Here is a 23,224-nt window from a genome sequence, read left to right as displayed (position 1 = left end):
TGACAGACAAATCAGGAGGCATTTACAGAAAAGCTACAGGTTAAGTGCTCTGAGCTGCTGCATTGAGACCACCGCAGTTTTATTGCAGCTGTTGAATCTTAGTGCTTTGCCTGGCTCTCATCAAATTACTGCAAGCATGTTGGATGCTGGGGGGCGGGGGCAGGGGCCGTGTTTAAAAAGAATGGGTTCCCAGGTAACGTAAAACCGGGGACAAATGCTACAAAGGGGGATCCGCTTAACTAGAAAATTACACTGGCTGGCACTGGTCAGTGGGGACTCCTCAGAATCAATCAATCCTTCTGTTTAAGGCCACCACGGCAGATTAGAACACAAAAAGGGATAAATCAATGCTCTTATTGTTCCCCAAGTGTTACTTTCACAAATGCGCTGAACAATATCCTTTTAGTGATGATTGAATGCATATAAAATGGACATATAGGTTACCATTGAGTATCGATTCCTTGCACACGAAGCATTATGGTGTGGTCTGCTGGGGCGGCAGCATCTCTGCTGGGGACAGGAAGAGACTGAACAGGGTGATCCGAAGGGCCAGCTCTGTTCTAGGATGCCCTCTGGACCCAGTGGAGGTGGTGAGTGACAGGAGAACGGCGGCTAAGCTGTCATCCCTGTTGGACAACGTCTCCCACCCCATGCAGCAGACTGTGACAGCACTGAGCAGCTCCTTCAGTGGGAGACTGCGGCACCCACGGTGTGGGACGGAGAGATTTCGCAGGTCTTTCCTCCCCACTGCTGTCAGACTCCACAACAAAGACTTTAACTGAACAAACACACACATCCACACATGTGCAATAATACTAAGTACAATAATCTTTTCTGGCATCGTTGTATTTTTACTCAGTTGTATATAGCATTCGTATTCTATTTTTATCTTATTGTATATTTTTATTCTATTTTATTCTACTGTATATAGTATATTATTTTATTCTATTCTGTACAGCTGTGTACTGTATTTATTCTTATTGTATTCTAATTTTTGCGTCATAACTTTTGCACTGTCCACTTCCTGCTGTGACAAAACAAATTTCCCACGTGTGGGACTAATAAAGGTTATCTTATCTTATCTTATCTTATCTTATCCCTCGTAGCTGTAAACAATTATCAAACCATGTATAAAACAACGCTATCGTCCTTTCTAAACTGCTGGAGGACAGTGAATCAGAAAACGGCCAAACTAAATGGGAATATTTGCTTCTCACGCAGTGCAAAGGCACAAAGCCTTTTCAGATCAAAGTAAAATGCTCTGCTTACATTCTTATGTGCCTCTTTGCAATTCTTCTTCTTTTTCCTTTTGTGCTGAGAGACTGTACTAAAGGGAATAGCCTGTTGTTCTCTCTGAATGTTTAAGTAGGTTTGTACATGAGGGGGACTATAACATCATCCTACATTCACACAGTGTTGCACAACAAATGAACCGAAGAATGGCTAAAAATAAACAGAAGATAACCCAGCTTCTCGTGTAATGAGAAAAGTGTGATTGTTGTAAAAGTTAAGAGTCAGTCTCATCCGATGTCTTGCAATGATGATCATAATATTCTAGGGATTTAAAGTCAATCTCAAAGTTCCTTTAAGGCATTCAAGCAACAACAACAGCAATAATAATAATAATAATAATAATAATTATTATTATTATTATTATTGATTACAAAACAGAAAAATAAGCACAGTTAAAACAAATTAAAAACAATGAGTCAAGCATGGTGAGCGGAAAGTCAAAATCCTCAGTGTCACAAAGCCTTCAGTCCCTTCACCCTGCTATATCACTGTGGCAACCCATGCTTAATGCACAGCCGAACCAGGCCAGGCTCCGAGCCACAGCCCCAAAAAGTGTCATCCACCCATCAATTCTTCCACTTACTGGAGCAAATCCCATGCATTGTGCCCAGCTGCAAAGCTATAACAGTGCAAATTGTGCACTGCACAGTCACTAGAATTCACATTTAGTTTGTATTTAGTTCGTAATGCAGAAAACACCCAGATGTTTTCATGCTTCGTCCCAATGCTGCCAGAACTACAGTCACTAGAGCACAGAGCAGAAATCCCATCACCTGCACCTCATTACAGGCCATTTTTGACATGGAATTAGTAGCATTGCTTAGTACACCAATTCGTAAGTATCGGTTTTTATTCATTGAGAAAACATAAAGTCTGATAATCAATGTGAAACATTCTGAGTGGTCTTCTTTTATCTTTATCTGGACAGTTGGCAGAAAGAGTAATCGGGACCCCAAGGGATGCCTCGTTTTGTTGAACTCTTTCAGTTAAAGTTGTATGCAACATAAGATTTCAAGCATCCAGTTCAATTTGATTTAAACTGAATTTTAATATATTTTATAAAATGCTAATTCTTAGCAGTTGCTTCCAGAGGTGTGTACTACAAAGCAGGACTTTGGTTTATTCAGGTAAATACAAAGTTAAAGTTAACCCTAATAAAAATTAAGTGCTATTATTTACAAGCCTGTGCTTGCTTTTCCCATCTAAAGATGAGGACAAAATTATGAATCCCCATATGAAATATTAAGTGTTTTTTTTTTAACATAGCTTTTTGAAACACACATTTTTCAGAAGGCATACACACAATAGCAGAATTTTTTCCGAAAGAAAATATTATTAGCCCCCCTAATAAGCTGACCTTTGTACTGAGCTGTAGAACAAAACACTGCTGTATAATGATGTGATTCAACTTTAGCGGTTTACCTTGAAGGGACTGCATCCGAGCTGACTGACCTGGAGCAGCATATAGCTGTGTCTGAAGTAAAATAGGATTATCTTACTACTTCCATCTCATTCTGTATACAATACTGGCGCACATTTTTTGAATTACAAGCACACTTGTTGCCAAATGCAGTAATCTGATTGGTTATATCTGTTAATTCTACTGTCCAGTAAAATTACGAAGTTGGTGTAAATGGCTGCATTAAGAGCAGGGGAGTCCGAAAAAAATATTTTCAATTTTCTGTAAAGGCCTTAACAGTCAGGCTTTAAAAACTGTCCAGGTCTTTGGCTGACTGATAAGCTAGAGTAAAAGATTGCAGCCACTCCTCATCCTCAACCTGTGATTCAGGGATTTTGACAGAATGACTTGAAGGTGTTGATTCATTTAAACTAATGCATTAATACTGCTGGGACCTGGTTTCTGTAAGCATTGGGCCCCGTATATAGAAAAGGTAAACTGTTACTTTGCTTTCTGTGCAGTTTACTTCAAAGTAAAGACATTCTGTTGTTAAGGAGGTATGCTAAAAACAAAACCCTTCTAAATCTGCATTAATACCAAATACTTATGTCTAAATAAAATGTTATCAAGCATCAAAATAACATGTCTTAATCATTATGTTTGTCTGTATCTGCACCAGATATTTGAAATGTCTCTTATTAGATGGCATTAAAGGATTTCTAGGTAAACTCATGGCAGTCAAGATTACAGCATTAAGTAGCATTCCCTGTTCCCTGCTATGAATAAACCTGTGAATAGTTTAGAGCACTATTGTAACAGCTTCTGTATGAGGGTAACAGGCTTTGTGCTGCTGGCAAGCATTCGACATTAAAATCAATTTCCACGGGCTCTTCCTTCCACTCCATAGTGTTTATACAAGTAACTGATTGCACCTAAACCCCATTACACTGGTCTTGTGCTGAACAGGTGTACACATCATGTACACACAAACGCAGGTCCTGCAGCCGTTCCCATAACCAATTTTCGATCCTATTTCTGTGCCCCTCTCTACTGTGGATTTTTCTAGCTCAGACATGCGAACACCTCGCTTGAATAAATATTAATGGTAATTCTATGAACAGGGCCAACTTACAAGTGGCTGGTAGAACAAAAGGCCTTGTTTATAAGTGTGCTCGAGGAAAGCTAAGGCACGAAGGACCTCTGCGGGCCTCTGAGGTTGGCTGTGCAGCACAGTCAGCTCACAATGGAGTGCTGATTGAATCACACTCTTAACTTTCAGCATAAAGCAGGCAGCAACGATAGCAAAAATCCTCAACTTGAAGAATTTCTATTGAAACTACAAAGACGGAGCTGAAGAAATCAAGCTTACTAACTTACAGCCTCTACTTAAACTCATTTAAGACAAATCTGAGAGGCAATTAGGTTTCTGGGAACAATAAGCAGTCAGAATCTTATGTAGCTCCAGCCTTGCTCCAGACACTTCCTTTGGTATAATTACGGGAGGTGTGAATTCCTCATCAGATGGATCACCATCTGTATTCACAGACTCGTTCATTTCCCCAGTCCCTAGCTACGAGTCTATGTGCTTGCTGATTATCATTTAGCAGAAGGCAATGGGAGGGATGGAGAGAGGGCCGTTTCCTTTTCAAGGTTCTTTCACTGATATGGTCCTTCTCTAAAGTTTAGTCGACTCTGAATGATGATTCAGACTCTAATGACTCTAATATCGCAGTGATTCTCTAATAAGTTATTTTAAGAAGTTCTGAAATCTTAAGCATTCCCCAATAGTCCAGAGAGCAGTGGAACTGCGAGTCTGGCAAAAAGGAGCTAACATCTGCTGAAGAGTGTAAATGAGAATGTTCACATCTATATAAGGCCTCCCAGTTAAAGCAAGTGCTGACAGGATGGGCTTAAACTAATGCAAGTTTTGACCCTCTTTCTATTAAACCAAGCAAAAATAGAGCTTCCATTAAACATCCCAGAGACAATAAATCTCATAGAGGATCTAATTTCTACATGAACTTTACTCATGTCCTTAATTAATACTGATTAAGAGAATAAATACTATTTTCTTACCCCAATCTTCACAAAATGGCCAGACAAGAGTTAAATAGTTGGGTTTCAATGGTAAAATGAAGTCACGTGACACAAACAAACTTCAGTCTCAGTCATTCTATCACTCTGGCACACTTGTTGAAAAAAAAAGTCATCTGGGGTTAGATAAATGTTGGACAAACACTGACTTCTTATTAAATACATCACTCAGTTATGCTGTGAATGAAAAAAAAAAACATATTAAACCAGTGCTGATTTTTCCTCTGCACACTTAATTTATTCTTTTCAGTGCAGTCTTCTGTAATTCCAGCCTTCATATTAAAGGTATTATTCTGTCCTGCTGTCCTACCATTGAACAGATGGAGAGGGTCGTCTTGCCATGAAGAACTGCTAACCCTGAATGAATTTGATTAGTCTGGGTTTCAAAGAAGACTTTTAGTATTGCGTCATGACTGAAATAAAATTTCAGAGACTTTTCCAAACCCAAGCCATAAAACAAAGGCAAAAAAAGCATTTAATATTGAAACATCAAGGAATTAACCAACAAAAGTCGATTCATATAGCCCAAATGCTGTGTTTATAGAGTTAAGGCATGTTAAATGCTGCTACTTACTCAAAATTATGAACATGACAACATCTTGGCAAAGAACACTGCTCTTTTTCACAATAGCTAATGGCCTAATATTCCACCAGGTTAACTGAGTAATTGTGTGTTGTCAACATGCCACGTATAATTACGGGCAAGTCCAAAGGAGCATGTGATTATCCTCCTCCTGGTGTCCTTGTCCATTCAACACCCTGGCACATTCTAGCTTAGGTCTCTTTGACAAACCTGGGCACATGCGTTCAGCTGATCACCTCTGTCACTAGAGCTTGTATACGAGAAAATATTCTGCTTTTGATAGCAGACAACAGCAGGCAGGCATTTACAAAGAGAGAAGTGATAAATATGCAGCATTCCTAACGACTAAAATGATGGTGATTTAAAAGCAGCCGGTGTAGTTATCCAGAGAAAGACGTTATATTGGCAGCTAAAGCATCAACACTGTCTTTGCAGTCTTATTTTTTTATTACTACAGTCTTTTGGGCCAACTGTGTTTCACGGATGCTCGAGCATGAAAGAGGAATCTTGTTGAGTGGATCCATAAAAATAATGAATAAAAAAGGCTTAAGAGTTTGTCACTACAAAACACAGCATTTTAATTACGGCTGATTCCCTTGAGAATGAGCTGCAAAGACACGACTAGCTCTTTAGGTACCGCTGGGAGACAGCATCCTTGCTAAGCTAATAGCGTTTGCCACTGTAGTGCTGATATACACATTAAATTAATCTTGGTAATATGCATACCGAAAAATATTATGGATTATATCAGACTGGGACCATTAATGTTAATGGGGAATCATTAACGTAGTTAGCATTTGAGAGGTTTTCAGAATTAATACTGTCAATCGTCACGGTACTAATGTCAAATGCACTCTTAGTAGGAGCAAAGGCTGAGCTCCGTGCTAGTGGAAGACAAACACTTTTAACTTGAGTTTAAAAGAAATTGTTTCCACATTTTGGGAAAATAATCAGACCATTTGTAAAACAAAGATTTTTCAGAGTTTCTACTTGTTATTGTGTGTGTCAACAGACTATAAACAAACAGGATACAATATTTAAGCGTTAGGTGCTTGATGAGTGTATCTTTAAATAAAGGAAACACTACAAATTTTTTTCCACAGCATTTCCATAAAATTTTAACCAATTAAAACTCACAGTTCAAAGTTGTTTAAATGCAAGACAGCATTATTAAAAATAAATAATAAAATTCTTTACCTGCTTGGCCAGTAGCAATGCTAACTGCAGCAAACAGCCTCTGCGTGCGGCTGAGGTCAGACACCCCGTTGACAGCCTCCACCTCAAAAGTGTAGTTGGCGTGAGCGAGCAGATCCACAGCGGTCACGTAAGTGTCCACTAATCCTGACTGCGCGGGAGAGTATCCCACATTTAGCCCACACGGAACACACTCCTCGGGTTCCCAGCTGCAGCGGCGACATATAACCCTGTAGGTGACGTCGTTGCGACCGCCGGTGTCAGCCGGTGGGCTCCACTCCAGGCTAACTGTGGTCTGGTTGATGTTGTAGACCAGGTTCTGTGGTGCAGAGGGAGGTCCTGTCAGAGGTGGACGCCAAGAAAGCAAGTGAGTGCCAAGGAAAGTGACAGTCAAGCATTTGTACTCGCTGGATATGTACTTTAATTGTTCTCTGAAAAAATAGCTAATAGAGGACGGCCAGCTCCAGCCCCAGATCCAAACACTGACACTCAATTATAATAAGACTCAGATCTAGAAAAAGTCATTCAGGTATAATGAAAGGAAGTGAAGGTCAGGTCAGTGAGAATCCAAGCAGCAGACGATCGTTTGACAGATTTCTATGTCTTCCTTTTTTCCTTACTACACCGGCAGCAGCGCACACCTACTTCACTTTTATTTCATTATTTCATTAGCATTGTTGACTCTGTGAAGTGGCAAGTCCAATCCTGATCAATCCAAATAGATCAGGATATATTACAGCACTGGGTTTTTCTTGGGTTTGTTTGCTTGTTGTTTATTTTGTGGGATTGTGAGGGGGTTTCAAGTCTCCTCTTCCTTTTGTGTTCTCCAGCAATCAAATAAAAATGGCAATATCAGAAGTTCAAACTATCAGTGTTTTATCTCAGAATATTCAGGAGAATATGCATTTTAAGTGCCAACGATTTTGTGACTGCGCTTTAACCAGTTCTGTTTAAATAACTGCTAGTAAATCGGATTATAATTAATCAAGGTATTCACCACTTTCCATTGTTAAAAGCTACAAACATTCTGAAGTTGCCAATGTGTTCACAATGAACAAATTGTCCTATTTTAAATTTGAATCAACCTAAAGTCGTATAGCTGCATTAGCTGTATTAGCTGTAAAACACACATTCATAGCTGGTGATTTGTCCCTGTTAATGCTTTGATTACACAATGATTGTTGGTGACAGCATAAACCTGCTGCTGACATGATTGATGATTGATGCATGGTTTACTCCTCAGACTCAGCAGCAAATCAGAAGCCGTGGAGCCAATATCCCAGCCGCAGACAGTGGCTTTCCAGGGTTTCCTTTGAAAAACTATATCACATAGACAGCAGCACAATAAAACGTAGTGGCTTTCAAGAAGCCTGACTCACCCACAACGTTTATTAACGAGATTTAAACCTGGATTATTACCACCCTGTAACTGTCGCATACCAATCAAATTGATATACTAGAATAACGACTACCTCTGCAGCACTCACAGACCATTTCCCCATAAATATTAACATAACAAGCGAAAAGATTAGCTCATCTTGTAAAACAATGAATAACAAACGGCTGCTTTCATCCTCTCACATTCCAGACTATTGGGTTTTATGGCCCAGGTGCTGACATAAATAAATCCCCCCTGACATAGTAAAGATGATATAACTTGTATTCTTTGTTTATGAATGTTTTAGTGAACATCTTCATTCTGTGCTGTTTTCTTAGGTGACGCTTCGATTCATTCAATTTGTGACATTACCTAACAAAATGGATACGTTCAGTGCAAAACCTATGGACCATCACAAGATTCAAGCTTATTAAATCGGCACTGGGTTGTTTTTCTTTTTTCTACCCATTAGAATCAACAGCTCGACTGAGACGTCTATATTCATGATTACCAGGTGAGATAAGAACCAGGCTATGGGCTGGGAAGATGAAAGAGCCACCTGTGGCAGGTGAAGTGGAGAGGAGTGACTGCCAATAGTGCCACTCGACTTCAGCCTTGGCGCTGACACTCGACCCACACTCTCAATCTTCCTTGTGCACAAAAGGAGGGGGTGTGACTCACGCACGCACACCCCCTCACATGTGCATGCAAACACACTTCCCCAACCTTCCTCCAGACCAGTCCTCAGGGATCTTTTATTCTACCATGATAACATCTCATTTTGCTCGTGCCACTCTCTTTCAGGTCTCAGGTGAAAGTGATGATTTTTTCAGCAACAACAAGCAAAAGGAAATTAGATCAGACTCGCCCTGGATGTGTGTGACCTTTCTGTTTTGTCGTCTTGTTCAGATGCACACTACACTAAGAGCTTTGTCGTTCCCTTATAAACACCTTGCTATATTTCAAATCGAGTAGCAGTGACTAAAACTGTCCTTTCAATGGCTACATTCTGTAAATCTTTTGTAACAGCCAGCCTGTGCGGAGCTACGGAACCAAGCATGCCTTCTATGGGGAGACCCAGTGATAACTTCCTTTGGCTGGCCTGGAAACAGCTCTACTTCATCTGCCCTGCCGTCTCTTTGTTTCTCTGAGTGTACTCTGTCTGCACTCAGAAATACCAAACTCTTCTGGCCTCAGCTTCACCTGCAGCACAGAGCCCACCACTGTCAGCCTGTCTGCTCATCCTTACAGCTCAGGGGTTTGTCACTCTCCCTCTTCTTTTTCCTCTTTTTTTCTGTCTCTCACTCCCCCACTCTGTCTTATCTTTTCATGTTCTCTCCTCTCACCCCTCCTCCCAGTCAAGTTTCATTTCACGGATTAGCCTGCCACAGCCCCCACAGCCTGAAATGTCTCAATCACTTGCTAGCTGCCCTCCAACTCTGACCAAGCAGCGGTGAGAGTGTTTGTGTAAGTGCGTGCATGTGTCTTGTTCTGTTGCTGGTTTTTTTTCTGTTTTGGGAGGGTGGGGAGGGGGGTTCTACATAAATATGTACAAGCACACTTTAAATTTCCTCCTACAACATTTGCATGTCAACATGGCACAGATTTTAAAGCAGAAGTTGACATTTTATAGGATAAACAAAAGCCGCTCACTCTAAAAAGCTGTAAGAGGAAAAAGGCTTCGGTTGTGCAAATGCGTCTACAACAGCTATTAAACTACCATATAGAAAGCACAGGATAGTATTAGATGAATTTAGGTCATGTTTCATCTCCACTCGGAGAGAGTTGTAAGACCCAAGTAAATCTGGGCTTAGGAGAGAAGAATCTTCCGCTTATCAGCCTTGAGAGGTGCTCTGGGCTAACTTAACCCTCAACAGCTAATAGCACAGCCTATTACCTGGCTGTGCTCTAATTGGGGAGCTGAGGAGAGAGGAACGGCAGGGGTGAGTGGTATTCAAATCACCCATGAGGTATTCGTCACTCTACAAATGTGCGCTATGACCTTCTGACCTTCCATCTAATGATGCGGCTGCAGTAGAACCTGTTTGAGGGAAGACATGCTAAAGAGGAAAAGAGAAGAGGGTTTTTTGGGGCCTCCGACTTCCACTGCCAAGATTTCAATATTGGATTTGCTCCTTTTTGGCTCAAGTATCTGGAGAGTGTATGATGGCATGTCAACATGAATGACAAATGACTAAGTCTACGTTATAACAATTTATGTTTTGGTGTGTCTCAGATGTACAAATGCAGGGCTCGTGGATTTCACTGTTCAGTTGCTAAAAAGCTTGAACATTTTGTGAGACTACAATGATGACAAACCTTTCTCTTAGATGTCCTTAAACGTGGTAGCGTTTGAGAATATTATTTTATGGAAACAGGCTGTATTTACATAGCCTCCTCTAATTACAGCATGGACCCAAACACATACAGAGATTTACATTGAATTTACATGTGCAGGGCCAGGATGAGAAAAGTGAATAATGGCACGGAATTTAGACGTGCGTCTCGGTCCGAGTTATCGGTTCAGTGAAGTAGATCCAACTCCAATCCTACACATTTTTTTTAAAATCATCCTCTCTGTTCTAACGGCATTAAATGAAAAGTGTAGTTCATTATCTCTCACCTTTTGTTCTTTGAGTAATGACAAAATTGCACACATGACAATGAAGGGCATTTTACCAAAGCCCCATGCCACTAAATGCCTTTATGCCAGGTTTATATCAGGTAACAGCTCTTTCTCTGTCCCCTAGCAACTCTATTTAGAATGGATCCTCAGATGGAATCAACTTGTTGAGGTGTCACATTTAAGAGGAGTGGGTGGGGGGTAAGGGTGGGAGAAGGAAACGAGTCACAAATGCTCCTTTCAGTCCCTGCTTGCACCAGCACCGCTCACAGCTGTTGCATGATTGATGCCCAGTACTCTGACCTGTCAACAACTCCACTGTGTGCTATGCCTCTGGAGAAAAAGGCTCCTGATGGTCTTACACACACACACACACACACACACACACACACACACACACACACACACACACACACACACACATATATGTATGTATGTATATAAATATATATATATATATATAATGTATACACACACACATATATGTATGTATATATATATATATAATGTATATATATATATACACACACGTATATGTATATTTGCATATGAATAGCGTGGACAAATATTCAACAAACAAAAGCATGTCTTTATACCACCCCCCTCTTAGCAAATACCACATGGGAAACAGTGTTTTTGAAGCTGTGTTTTTGGAACTTGTTCCCTCATCTTTATTCAACATGGATTTGGCTTTTCATGTCCCCATATTACATCTTTATCTCATTTCCTCTCAAATCCTCATAGACACATCCTTAATCTCTGTGTGCCAGAGATCCATCTCACTGTTTTACCAAGGCCTACAATACGATAGCTTATTATAAGCAAACTCTTATTATAAAAAAAAAAAAATCTGTCAATCAAGCTATTTATTCAGGCAGTGCAAATTCATTTTCAATTACTATTCACTCGTGGTCTGGATAAGGCTTAAAAAAAGAAAATCATAGTGACTATTGGTCACAGTGACTTAATCCAACAATGAATGAGGAAATGCACGTACAAAGCTGTAAAAAAATTGTGCTGCGTAAATGAGGAGGAGGAAGTCAAAAATACATATTTACATATAATGGTATGGGGTCACTAAGTGTAGACCCAAAGTTAATGAAAATGAATAATGGAAAGTGTGCAATAGGCAACTTCAGTAATTACTTCGGTACTTGGCCAAGGTGATTGCCCAAATGGGAACAGCCAGAGGACACTCAAAAAAAGTAGGAACTTTCCCCTGTTCTGTGTGTCCTGCTCTCGATCGGTTCAGTCGGGGATGTTAGAGTGAAACATTAACGTCCGATTAGGATGGTTGGAGAATAGAGTAATGGACCTGTCTTTTAGAACAAGATCTATATGGTTGCCTCCGTGCTACATGGAAAGATTGGTGGTTTGTGGTCTGGAGTTAAGTCCTTGTCTTTACAGTGCATTTACAGTGACATGCCTAGTTTAGTTTAGTTCTCAAGCTCCACCAACACCATACTTCAGATTTGGCCATTATTAGGTTAATATTGTGCAGTCTTAACCTTACATTTTAATTGACAGCAGGTAGGTAGGTCAGCAGCAGATTTTAGGTGCATTTTGCCTCATATTCTGTAGCAGTTAGCCTCTTGTATCCAATTCTTTTTGAGAATCAAGCTGTGATTGTTATTTCCCTTTTTGAACAAATAGGAAATGACAATTCCCATTTTTACACGGGAATAAGGGAAAAATTTGCTTGTGGCTCTTATTAACCTCGTGTTCCCACCACCCCTGTCGTTGGATTTGGATGTGTGTACTCAAAAACAAATTTGCTATTCATTGTTTGACATCCAAGACACTGAGAGCGGGGATTTATGGGGGGTCTCTAGGAGTTCTGGGGTCCTGAGGCAATTGCAGTAAATCATCCTTGGAAATGACATGAGCCACATACTAATAAAACCAGCAACTTTAAAAGCAGCCATTTATAATTTAAGTGCGTCAAATACTTTTATCAATGACTCAGTATCATTTGTTGTTGATGTTGTAGCTTGTGTCACACCAATTTAGTGTGCAAGAGTAAGAGTGGTATGCAGCAGCTGTAGCCAGTAATATCTAACATATGATTTTTTTGAGTATTCTAGCTTTTGAAAGTGCACTTAATTACCACTATATTACTATATGGACTGCATACTCAGACACACCCTCTTGGCAATGTAAATACAGTACTGTATGTTGAAATAGATGGAAAGGCTTTCGCGGCAGGCAGAGACAGAGGCTCTGCTCAATGAGCCTGAGCTTTTAAAGACGCCCATAAATAACAAAGAATCCTTTTGTCATATGGAATTTGCAACATTAAATCTTAACTCCAATCCCTTAAATCCCTGTTTTGATTCTCTGATTTAATGCGTAGAGAAGCCAATGCAATGGTATAAAATTCTTTGTATTTGCATAATAACTATCTCTCTCTCTCTCTCTCTCTCTCTCTCTCTCTCTCTCTCTCTCTCTCTCTCTCTCTCTCTCTCTCACACACACACACACACACACAGACACACACACACACACACACTTAGATATTAGATATTCTGACTTGGCCTACTTTAGGTGCGCAGCAAAAATGCAATGCTGTTCAGGATGTTGACTGGGCATGCAAATTGTCCAACACATGCACAAAGCATTTTAAAATGTTAACTTATCAGGTCTCCTTAATAGAAACAGCAAAGGAAGAACAGCACAAGTGTAAATCTAACAGCCAGAAGACTGTGAACCTGTGCAGTGATACATTATCAGCAGAAAGAAGGCACACAGATAAGGTGCACAGATTATGTTTAGGGATCCAGTTTACCTCCAGAGATAAAGCACAGTGCTAACATGGCCTTCTCCCATGCACAGTAGCTCAAAGCAAAGGAGAAAAAATAAGAAAATAAATACACATCCAGTAGTAGCACTTTGAAAAAAAAACATGTTTGAGAACAGCTCTGGAAGCAAATGAGCCCCACCCATTCAAACTGCATCCCCCAGCCTGTGTAAATAAGCCATCGATGGCTGTCACAGAGCTGTTACACTGGCCAGGACAAATGAAGATGCAGGTTGCTGCATGGGCTGCCACTGCCGACCGTAATTGCAATCTTTCAGACGGGAAATGGCAAATTGCTCCTGTCATCATTAGCAACCAGCTAAGACACAAAACAGACACGCAAGCTTGCAAACATAATTTGCAGAGGAACTGCTATGGAACACATCTGGGGCTTTCATGAGGCCACTGCAGGCTGACTGAACAGGACTAAATCAGGCTCTGGAGTGTGTTGTTTTTCCACTTGCATTAGTAGCTGTTTAAATGCATGTGATCTGTGCTGCGTTTATACAGCAGCATGGCAGACTTACTTGTGCACGCCACAGACGGAGGGTCAGAGAGTGCTCGGTAGTAGCCGTCCTCACAGTCACAGCGCCAGGAGCCTTCGCGGTCATTGAAGCTATGCACCGGACAGCGAGAGCACTGAAGGTCCTGCGAGGAAGACTTGTAGAAACCCCGACCACATGCTGTGCGGAAGGAAGCGAAAAAAACACTGAATCAAAAACACAGTGTGAAGTGTAGAAGTCTGGCGATCTGCAGGTTATTTTCTTCATAAACTAATGAATGCATTTCCTGTACAGAATGTCAGGAAACGCTCAGAAAGGTCTTAATAATGCTCTGCTGCCCAGGGCAACAGCTGCAGTGCTTCAGGTGTTTTATTTTGTCCAACCAGCAGTAAAAACAGAGAACAGACCGTATTGTTATCACATCACATTTAAATAGATAGCAAATATGTGGCTTTAAAAATAACGAGTAATCTAAACAGCTGACAGTTAATAATGTTTAACTCTTTCAAACAAACTGAAACAGGTGACTGGATGGAGACTGACTCATCAGTAAGATTAGAAAAGTGTTATATAAATGCAAGTACAGCCTGTGCCTATCTGTTTGTGCCTGTGCTTTGCACATGCAAACAGATGATGTAAGAAAATGTAACAATAAACAATTTATAATCCATTTCCTTCGGAACTAATTGAGATTAAACCAGAGATTTTTAGGTTTGGGAGGGGTAGTGATAATTGCACCTGAGATGTCTCACACAAATCCCACGCATGCAATGTTTCCTACCTTTGCTTTGAATGCACAGACTAGTTTGTAATAAGTATGTTTTGTGAACAGTATAAGTATACTGCATCTTTACTCACTTGGCTACAAAAATCAGCCCTTTTTCATAATCTTTTCAGTCTTTGTCATTGGATTGGAAGAGCTCTCTCACTCTCTCTCTATACATCTCTGCTGTGTGAGCAAACAGTAAAGCTTCAGAGTGTGACAGAGTGGACAGTGGGAGAAGAAAAAATGAAATGTTTTCTGCTGCTTCTAACTTTTTTCTCTGAATGATCATTTTACATAGAAACACCCTTCCCCTCCTCTTCGTCCTTCCTCACTTGCAGGTTTGATTATTCGTTGTAGATTACTATTGAAGCTCCAAAGCCTATAAAATTGTATTTCAAGGCAGTACTAGATATATGATATCTAATATCCAAGACTGGAAAGCAAAGGTAGCTACACATTAATGTAAAAGACTGGGCTTTGCTCTCTGATCTCCTCAGCGGACTGATTTCCAACTATATTTGCAGTTCAAAAACTTCCATATGAATCACAGATACCAGTTTAGAGTTATGTCCGGGATTAGGTGATTGATTTTTACCCATCATCACCAAGGTTGTGTGATCAGTTGTAATATCAGATATAGAATAATTATTCAAACTTGACAGTACTGAGCTATATTACCACCAGACAAGACATTAAAATGACCATCTGCGACAAGTAACTATAATTCTGCATTGTGCTAATATAGATAGATAGATAGATAGATAGATAGATAGATAGATAGATAGATAGATAGATAGATAGATAGATAGATAGATAGATAGATAGATAGATAGATACTACTTTTTATACAGCACTATATACATATTAAGGTTAGGGGGACTTAGGCCTCTGAGAGTTAACATAATCAATTATATGTCTGACAATGCAAACAACTCCTGAGTAACATACTGCATAATCCATTAAAGACAAGGTATGAGATATAACCTGTCACCATCCCCAACCATAAAGTCGACAGCTCTCTGAAATTCTCAGAATTTGATTTGCTATGTCCCAGCTGAGCCAGGTTCACACAGGATCATATTCACTGATGATCTCAGCAGTCATTACAAATCACTGAATGTCTCGAGGTGATATTAGTCCTGTGCAAACAGAGCCTCAAAGAGTCTTAGCTTCATAGCTGAATTCCCATCATGGAGGGGGCATGACAGAACAAACCACTGCGTTCACATCTCGATGCAGCCAGAATTTGAGCGAGCCTGCCCCCTCGGGCTTCATCAAGCAGGCTTAGCTGTGAAACGGCACTGCAAATCTCAAGTTGAAGCTTTTGCCCAGAGATGAACTCCTACCTGAGAGGGAAATAACAAGACCATTTTTATTCCGATGAATCCACAGGTCAGCGAAGGGGTTTCACTTGTTTACAACAGCTCATATTTGTAAGAGGAAATATTCTTTAGTAGACAGATAAGAACATGTACTGTATCAAGCTCGAGCAAATTGATCATTTCAGTGCTTCACCTCTGACCGAGCAGGTAAGCAAAGAAGGCTGCTGATATGACTGATCGCTATTTGTGTTGTGGGGTATTAAGAATGATGCGCCTAACCCTAACTAATTCACACATACAAAATGATTTTCTGGTTCCAAGTAATGCCACCAGTTATAGTGACTCATACCAACCCAGTGAGAAACACACAGTAAATGTTTAAGGACTAGCAAAGAGTCAAATCTCTATTCAGGGAAATGCAATTTTAGCCTGGAACTCAGCTAATCCACACTGGCTGGCTGTGCATGTGCAAAACGCAGCAAAAGCATGGTGAACAAACTGCAACCTGGGCCACATGACTTCACAAACAATCTGAAAGAAATCTATACAGCTCTGCATACAAACTATCAAATTATACTAAAAATGCATTTTTCATGAGCCACGGGGGGAAATGAGCGATGATTTTCATGCTTGCTGCCCCTATTCCAAATCTTGATTCTGTTCCGCTAGCTTTTTCTTTCTTTCTTTCTTTCTTTCTTTCTTTTAATTTCCTTTGGCCAACGTCTCTTGAGACAGATTTGTAATAAGGAAGACAGATAAATCAGAGTTTTCTGGTTTTAACACTTCCAATGCAGCATGAAAAAGAGGCCAAGGCTCAGGGTATCCCCATTTCAGCTACATGAAAGCCCTGTCATTCTCTATTTATCAAGGTGCCACAGTTTTGTGAAACAAAGGTTTTTTTTTGTTGTTTTCCCAAGATGAAAAACAACATGATTTTATCTTTAATCTTTTTTTCTTTACCTTTTTTGGCCAGTAATTGAAAACAGAACCATGAAAAGGCTGGCAGCAGTGGGCCTTTAATGCTGACCAGGCAAAACATATCAATGGAAGTGTTTAATCTTCATATGTAAGTTCTTCATTGTTGTTGATGTTGTTTTAATGTACTGTTCTCATGACAACACTTGACTTACAGCAGAATAAACTGTGTCTAGTACCTGATCCTCAGTGTAAACACTCCCCATAAATGCTGATAATGATGCTTTCTACAGCAGATTCAAAACTGCTAGATCTCAGCGCCTTTGCTCAGCATGCTGGGATTTTTAACATTCTGATAAGCCAGCGTGTCTGTTTGCCTTTGGTTTCTGAGAGCTCAACTGCTGGGTGGCCTGTGTGCAGAGGGGGAAACACCCAGCTTGGACTGAGACCCCCACAGCCACCTCCCTCCCCTCCAGAGTACAGAATAACAATGCGGGCCTTCAAAGAGGACAGTTTTCAAAATTAAACACTGGATAACTCGTTTATTGTAACGTGACTCACATGTTAATGTTACAGTGTTTCTTATCAGTTAGAATTTATTACTGATTCTAGTTCCCAAATTCAAGGTGTTGGTAGTTGAACATGTTCTGAGGTTATAACAGTATTTTTACACATTTTCTGACATATATATTTATATACTGACAGAGTAATACGTAATGCCCATTGTAAAAGTAATCCCTGACTCTTCAGTCTGTGTGATTTCATAGAGAGGCGCTATCGTAAATATAGTCATGTGAAGCGCAGAGCTCTGTCTGTGAGCGCAGCAGTCTCACTCAGCTGCTGTAACTGTTAGAGGCAAACAAGCACAAAAAGGTGAGAGGAGCTCAAATGTGAGCAAAAATCATAATGTGTTCCCTCTATACTTACATCTAAACATTTAACTATATTTAACCTCATTATGAGATTTTATATAAACTTACTAACCACTTAACCTGTTTGGGTTTCTTCCAAAACTCACAGCAAAATGCCTCACAATACACTCCAAACATTTTCCTGAACCACCGTATAAGAATGTCAGCCCATGTTTATAATCCATCAAAGCTGAAAGTTTTGTTTTAAAAGTCTTTGAATGGTTTATTAATGTTTTATCAAGGCCTCTAAGTAAATGCCATGGTCAACACACTGGCACTTTTCCAACTGTATCATAGAAATTCCCATAGAGACTGACCTGAGCGCTTGTGCCTCCAGTCCATCTGCACTGCGTATGCCAGGTTACAAAAAACTGTGAGGTGCATCACAAGGCAAAACAATACCAAGGGACACTGCACCACACTGCACTGATGACAACAGCAAGCATAAACTGCCTGTTAAGCTAGATCTAGACTTCTGGAGGAAATCTATGGCGTAACTGGAAACACCTTTTTAACCCTATGCTGCAGCTACACTGTACGCCATTCAAGTCATTGCGGGCAGCATCGACCTGACAAGTGGTTACATTTTTCAAGAGGTGCATGTCAGGTTATGTGGAAGGCTATGGCATAGGGTTAAAAGGACTTCCCGGGTACAATTTAAGTCGTAATGTAGACACCGACAGATGTCCAAATCATGCATCAATGTATCTCTAAATTCTCTGGATTTAATTTTTATTTCTTTTTGCTTCATGTTGAAGTCCATTGCAATAACCCCCTCCCTTTAGTAGCACTGTGTACAATGCAGCATTGCCCAACTTGACCTTAACAGAAACTAGAAAATAGAGACTTAATGCTCAAGAAAAAGTTTCTCTTCTCCCTTACTCGTTGGGAGTATATTTCTACCCGTACCTAATGGACTACCTAACCAAGGAAGCAAATCAAGACTCTAAAAATAGCAACTACAGGATGTGAAGAGGACATTAACATTTTAGGTGGACACTACGGTCCTAATGTGGGCTTTTACCAGTCTTCAACAAGTAATTCTGTAGCGCTATCCTCCACATGAAAAAGTAACAGTAAAAGGGTTTAAGTATGTCAAATGTGGACAGAGGAGATCCTGATCAAACTACAAAAATAATTCCCAATTTTTTTCTTTTTTGTAATAACCTCAACTTGCATTTTGTGCTCGGGACTTGGTTCGGTTTCTCTGCTTTTGTTTCTTTTCAGTGACAACCCGTGTGTTTACCAGTGTGCCTGATCAGGTTTTGTCATGGTCCGCGGCCCGGCGTCCGGGGTGCTGCTGGGATGTCCACGCCCACGAGCGTGGCTGCTAACCCCACACCTGCATCCCATCCCAGGCGATCACCAGGTGGACTATTTAATCCTGCCCTACCTGCTGCTCCACGCCAGTCCGTAGTCGCCTCTCAGCGGTAACGTACGCCTGCGGAAAAGAACTCGTATGACAAACTCTCCATCGGACCTAACACTGTTTTTTTCCCTGTGTACCCAGATCACAACTCGGCGTGTTTTTGTTTTCGAGCCACCTGCCTGTCCACCTGTCCGCCTGAGATTTGGTTCACATTCAGCTTCGCCGTCTCGACCCCTTTTGGAGCTCCACCCCCCTCTGGTTCACTCGGCCCGGCTATCACCGTGAGACGCACACTCCACCTTCCCTCGTATGCTGCCTTTTTTCCGCACCCCAGTAATCTGTCTCTCTTTTTGTTTTACAGCCTCTCACAGCCCCGCTCTCGGCGTTCCCTGTGCGGTCCCTCGGTTTCTTCTGGTTTCATACGTTGTTTTTCTGGCTACCCTCACGGGACACCTTTAGTTGCAATAAAAATTACTTTCTTTATTCGCTCCTACCCTAGTGTGTGTGTTCTGCTACTGGGTCCTGCCTGCGCTCGGAACTTCGGTTCATGACAGGTTTGGCACCCATAAGCATTTACAGAAGCAACAAGGCAGCAAATGAGGCCTCAAAATCGAATGCCTGTATGACATGGGCAACTAAGTGGTTCTGCAGCTCTTCCCATCACTAGCAGCGAGATGAGTGACAAGTACAAACACAGCCATCCTATCCCAACTTTCCTGTCCCAGCAGCAGCACGGTGACTCATTGCTGGCAAGTTCCCTTTTTCCTGGCACCAGATGCCAAAGAGAGACATTCTTATTTGGGAAGATAGTGAGTGAGACATTCTTTCTCCACTGACCCTCCAGCAACACTTTCTTTGGAAGGATATAGCTGTGAAGCAATTATACTGAGTCTGTTCACCAAGTAGCTTTCTTAACTGACAATGTGACTGACACCTTAGTGGCAAACACTGACACCCAAACATGTAAAAACACTGCACAAACTCTGGACTCTGTTCACTTTACAACTTGCAGTGACTTTGACAAGGCGACTCGCAGTCCGTCGTGTAATTACATTTGTAGGGATGAAGTGTTTTAGAGAGACTCTTTGGGGAAGGGCCCATTTATGTAAGTCTGATTTTCTTCTTGCGCAGATAAAGGCTGAGTGCCAGCTTGACACAGGGCCCGTTAAAGAAGCTGAGCAGCAGACACAACAGCAAGCCTATTTACGACTCTAAGAAATTAGCTAGTCCTTAGAGAACTGGGCTGAGGTTTAGCACAAAGAAAGAGCGAGAGAGAGAAAAGTCTTACATTCCAGTCGGTTCCTCGGGTGTATACAGAGCCAGCATCTGTAATTTCCTATCCAGTGGTCAAGAAGTTTCATTCAGTGATGTGATTTGGGGGGGGGGGCAAGCTGCAGTCAGCAATTTTACACAGAGCAAGGAAGAGGGGCATGACAAAGGAAAGGTCCTCGGAGAGGTGGGGTGTAGATAATCAAACACTCTTGTGACTTTAGCGTCTCTATCAGGGCAGACACTGGCCCAGAGCGTAAACCAAAGTCTCCTTATCTTATTCAGACACACATATACAAGAGAAGACAGGGGAACAGATTTCTGTATTTTTCCAATTACTCAGTTTATTCCTTTTCCCTTTAAGTTGAGCTTCTTAACATTCCTGAATTACATCCAATTTTTCTCAGGCTTCAGCAGTGTCATGACACTCTGGGTGACAGACGGGGGTGTGGGGGTGGTAGTGGCTCCTTATTCGGCAGCCTGACATATCCCTCTTTGGCCAAAATAGAAAATGGTTATTTTTCTCTCCACTTAATCTTCTGACTTTGATGACAAACTGAAATTGAAATTCGGCCCTTTAGTGCTTTTCCTGGGTTTGTTTTTTGTGCTGTGTTTGCATTGGCTGACTGGTAAAGTGCCAACTGAAATGAGTCTCTGAGATCAATAATTAAAAAGAGCAAAGTATCAACAGCTGGTCAAAATCTGACAGAGTTTTGTTTGAGGTAACTTTGGAAGTGCAGCATTATGTTGTGTTACTATGCAGGCACTCGGAGTTTCATTTAGGATGAAGTACAAAAACCCATGTGATTGTTTAATTATTGATGCACAAAAAATATTCCGAGCAAAACAGATCTGAAATGAGGATTTATACAAGAAGACAGAGAGGCAGAGTGTGGTGCAAGAGTTCAAACACTGTTGCATATGATGGTTTGGGTGTGCCCTTAAACTGGACCAGACACCATGACAGGCCTAGACAGAGGCAGATCTTTAGTGCTGTATGTCCTTCTAAGGAATGAGGTAGGTGGCTCTGTGCGTTTGCCCAGATAAATGAGCTATAAATGTCATATTTTGTTTCTGATCCATGTATATATAGTATTTAGGACTTACTGTAAAGGTATTGATGACAACTAGTGTGGATATGGATAGAGGAAAAATGATAATTATACAGATTCGTGTGACAAAGCAGATCAATGTGAATAGATGGGATCTTTACATATAAGGTATGTATACCATACAATAATATGTGATATTTGATTGCTTTCAAAAATATCTTATATTTCCGCCAGTATTAGAAAAATCTGATAGTCTGTCTTAAAAGAATTGGAAACTGATCTTCATACTTGCTTACAACCCACAAATCCAATTAAGGTTACAATCCTTGTTCCTACTGAGCAAAGAGGGGACAACTTGGTCCAAACAGGGCAGCTGGGATATTGAGTTTCCCCCCCATCTGTCTCAATATTCCTGCAGACAGGTCTAAAAGTGAGCTGGAGTGTGGGAATGTGGGAGACTCTGTCTGTTTTTTGCACACTGCCAGAGCCAAAGTGAGAATGACTAGTGCGGGCCTTTCTGTCTCCACAGTCTTCGCATGATGAGTCCTGTCAGGGCCAGGCCTTCCCCCTTTCTTCTTCGACTGCCCTCCCGTCCGGCCTGATTATGTGTTAAATCCGCCCGTGTGTCAGGATGGATGTGGAAAGAATGTATGCTGAAGTGAGCCGAGCTGGGCTGCAGAGACCCGGAGAGAGCAGCCTGGAGATAGCACCCCATTAGAGTGATAAAAGACCCAGAGGGAGGAAAGCAGCCGACAGGACCAACATGCACAGCCACTGATGAATGCCAGGTGGAACGGGTCAAGTGTGATAAGGGAAACTGTTTATTTTCTTATTTAAAAAAAAAAAACCACTGTTTTCTGTGGCCGAAGCCACAGCGATAGGGAAATGTCTTTATAAATATCAACTCTAAACACAGGCACGGTATGGTACCATATGTGGCGCCTTTCGCCTCTGGTTTATGACTCTGTTTCCTCCGAGTGTCTTTTCCATTGTCTGCATGATTCTGACATTCACTGTCAGTTGGCACACAAGGCTGTGTATTGCTGGAAGTTTGATTTATATTCTGCAGCTGATTACAGAGTTTGGGGGATAATTGTAAACCTAACCCTAACCCTAAATAGGTGGTCTGTTCACACCTTCTTTCTTAAGGATATGGCTTGAAATCTGTTTTCAAGGCCCTTATTTCATAAGAGTTGTGGATATAAGATTTGTACTCCTAAATGGGTGTGCTAAAATATTTAAGGACAGAAACACCAGACAGTTTTCCCAGATAGTGTGAGGAACTGGCTTTAATATAGGACTGACTGCTCATTTTTTTCTCCATGGCAGTTTAATCTACCCATGCTTACATGTTAAATGTTCCCTAAACACAATATATTTGCTGATGAAAAACTACCAACTCTACAAGTAATGTAATAAAAATTTTTAAGTAAAAGACATTTTTCCGGCATTGAATCCCCTGACTAACCTTGTCCTACCGCCATATTTTGGGTGGTGCAATGCCAAGAGCCACCTGTAAAACAAATTCTTCTTCTCTCTCTCTCTCTCGATCGCTTCTGTTACGCTGCACTACTGTTGCTAACATTAATACTGTCAGAAACATGGTCTGTCAGCTATTTCAGCTGCATATTCAGGGAACCATAAAATGCTATTTAAAAACCCAAATCCAACTACACGTTTTTAAGTTTTACTTTCGAGGCATGCAATTAGGATGATGACATGTTCGGAAAACCGAGCGGGCCGATGACGTCCTTCT

At 41.0% G+C, this 23,224-nt stretch overlaps 1 protein-coding gene and 1 long non-coding RNA gene across 5 annotated transcripts in view; one reads left to right on the top strand and one right to left on the bottom strand.

Annotated features, from left to right (window-relative positions):
- Window positions 1-23,224, bottom strand: part of epha7 (eph receptor A7) — an 86,795-nt gene that overhangs the window by 50,773 nt on the left and 12,798 nt on the right. For all 4 annotated transcript variants that reach the window (XM_086262916.1, XM_086262917.1, XM_086262918.1 and 1 more), the window contains exons 4-5: window positions 13,889-14,044; window positions 6,567-6,902 (exon numbers count right to left, since the gene is read on the bottom strand). In XM_086262916.1, the coding sequence (XP_086119042.1) occupies window positions 6,567-6,902; window positions 13,889-14,044 (492 nt within the window). The remainder of the gene's footprint in view (window positions 1-6,566; window positions 6,903-13,888; window positions 14,045-23,224) is intronic.
- Window positions 18,493-19,745, top strand: LOC147313409 (uncharacterized). The gene is made up of 3 exons (XR_015124931.1): window positions 18,493-19,208; window positions 19,289-19,428; window positions 19,509-19,745. It is a non-coding gene; the product is annotated as an uncharacterized LOC147313409 (long non-coding RNA).

Source organism: Aulonocara sp. 'chitande type north' Nkhata Bay, linkage group LG15 (assembly GCF_057382095.1).
Source record: "Aulonocara sp. 'chitande type north' Nkhata Bay isolate Kocher_YH1m ecotype deep benthic linkage group LG15, A_spYH_male_GT1.1, whole genome shotgun sequence".
NCBI classification, from domain to species: Eukaryota; Metazoa; Chordata; class Actinopteri; order Cichliformes; family Cichlidae; genus Aulonocara; species Aulonocara sp. 'chitande type north' Nkhata Bay.
Note: the sequence above shows the minus strand (reverse complement) of the source record. Positions and strands in the feature narration are given on the sequence as shown.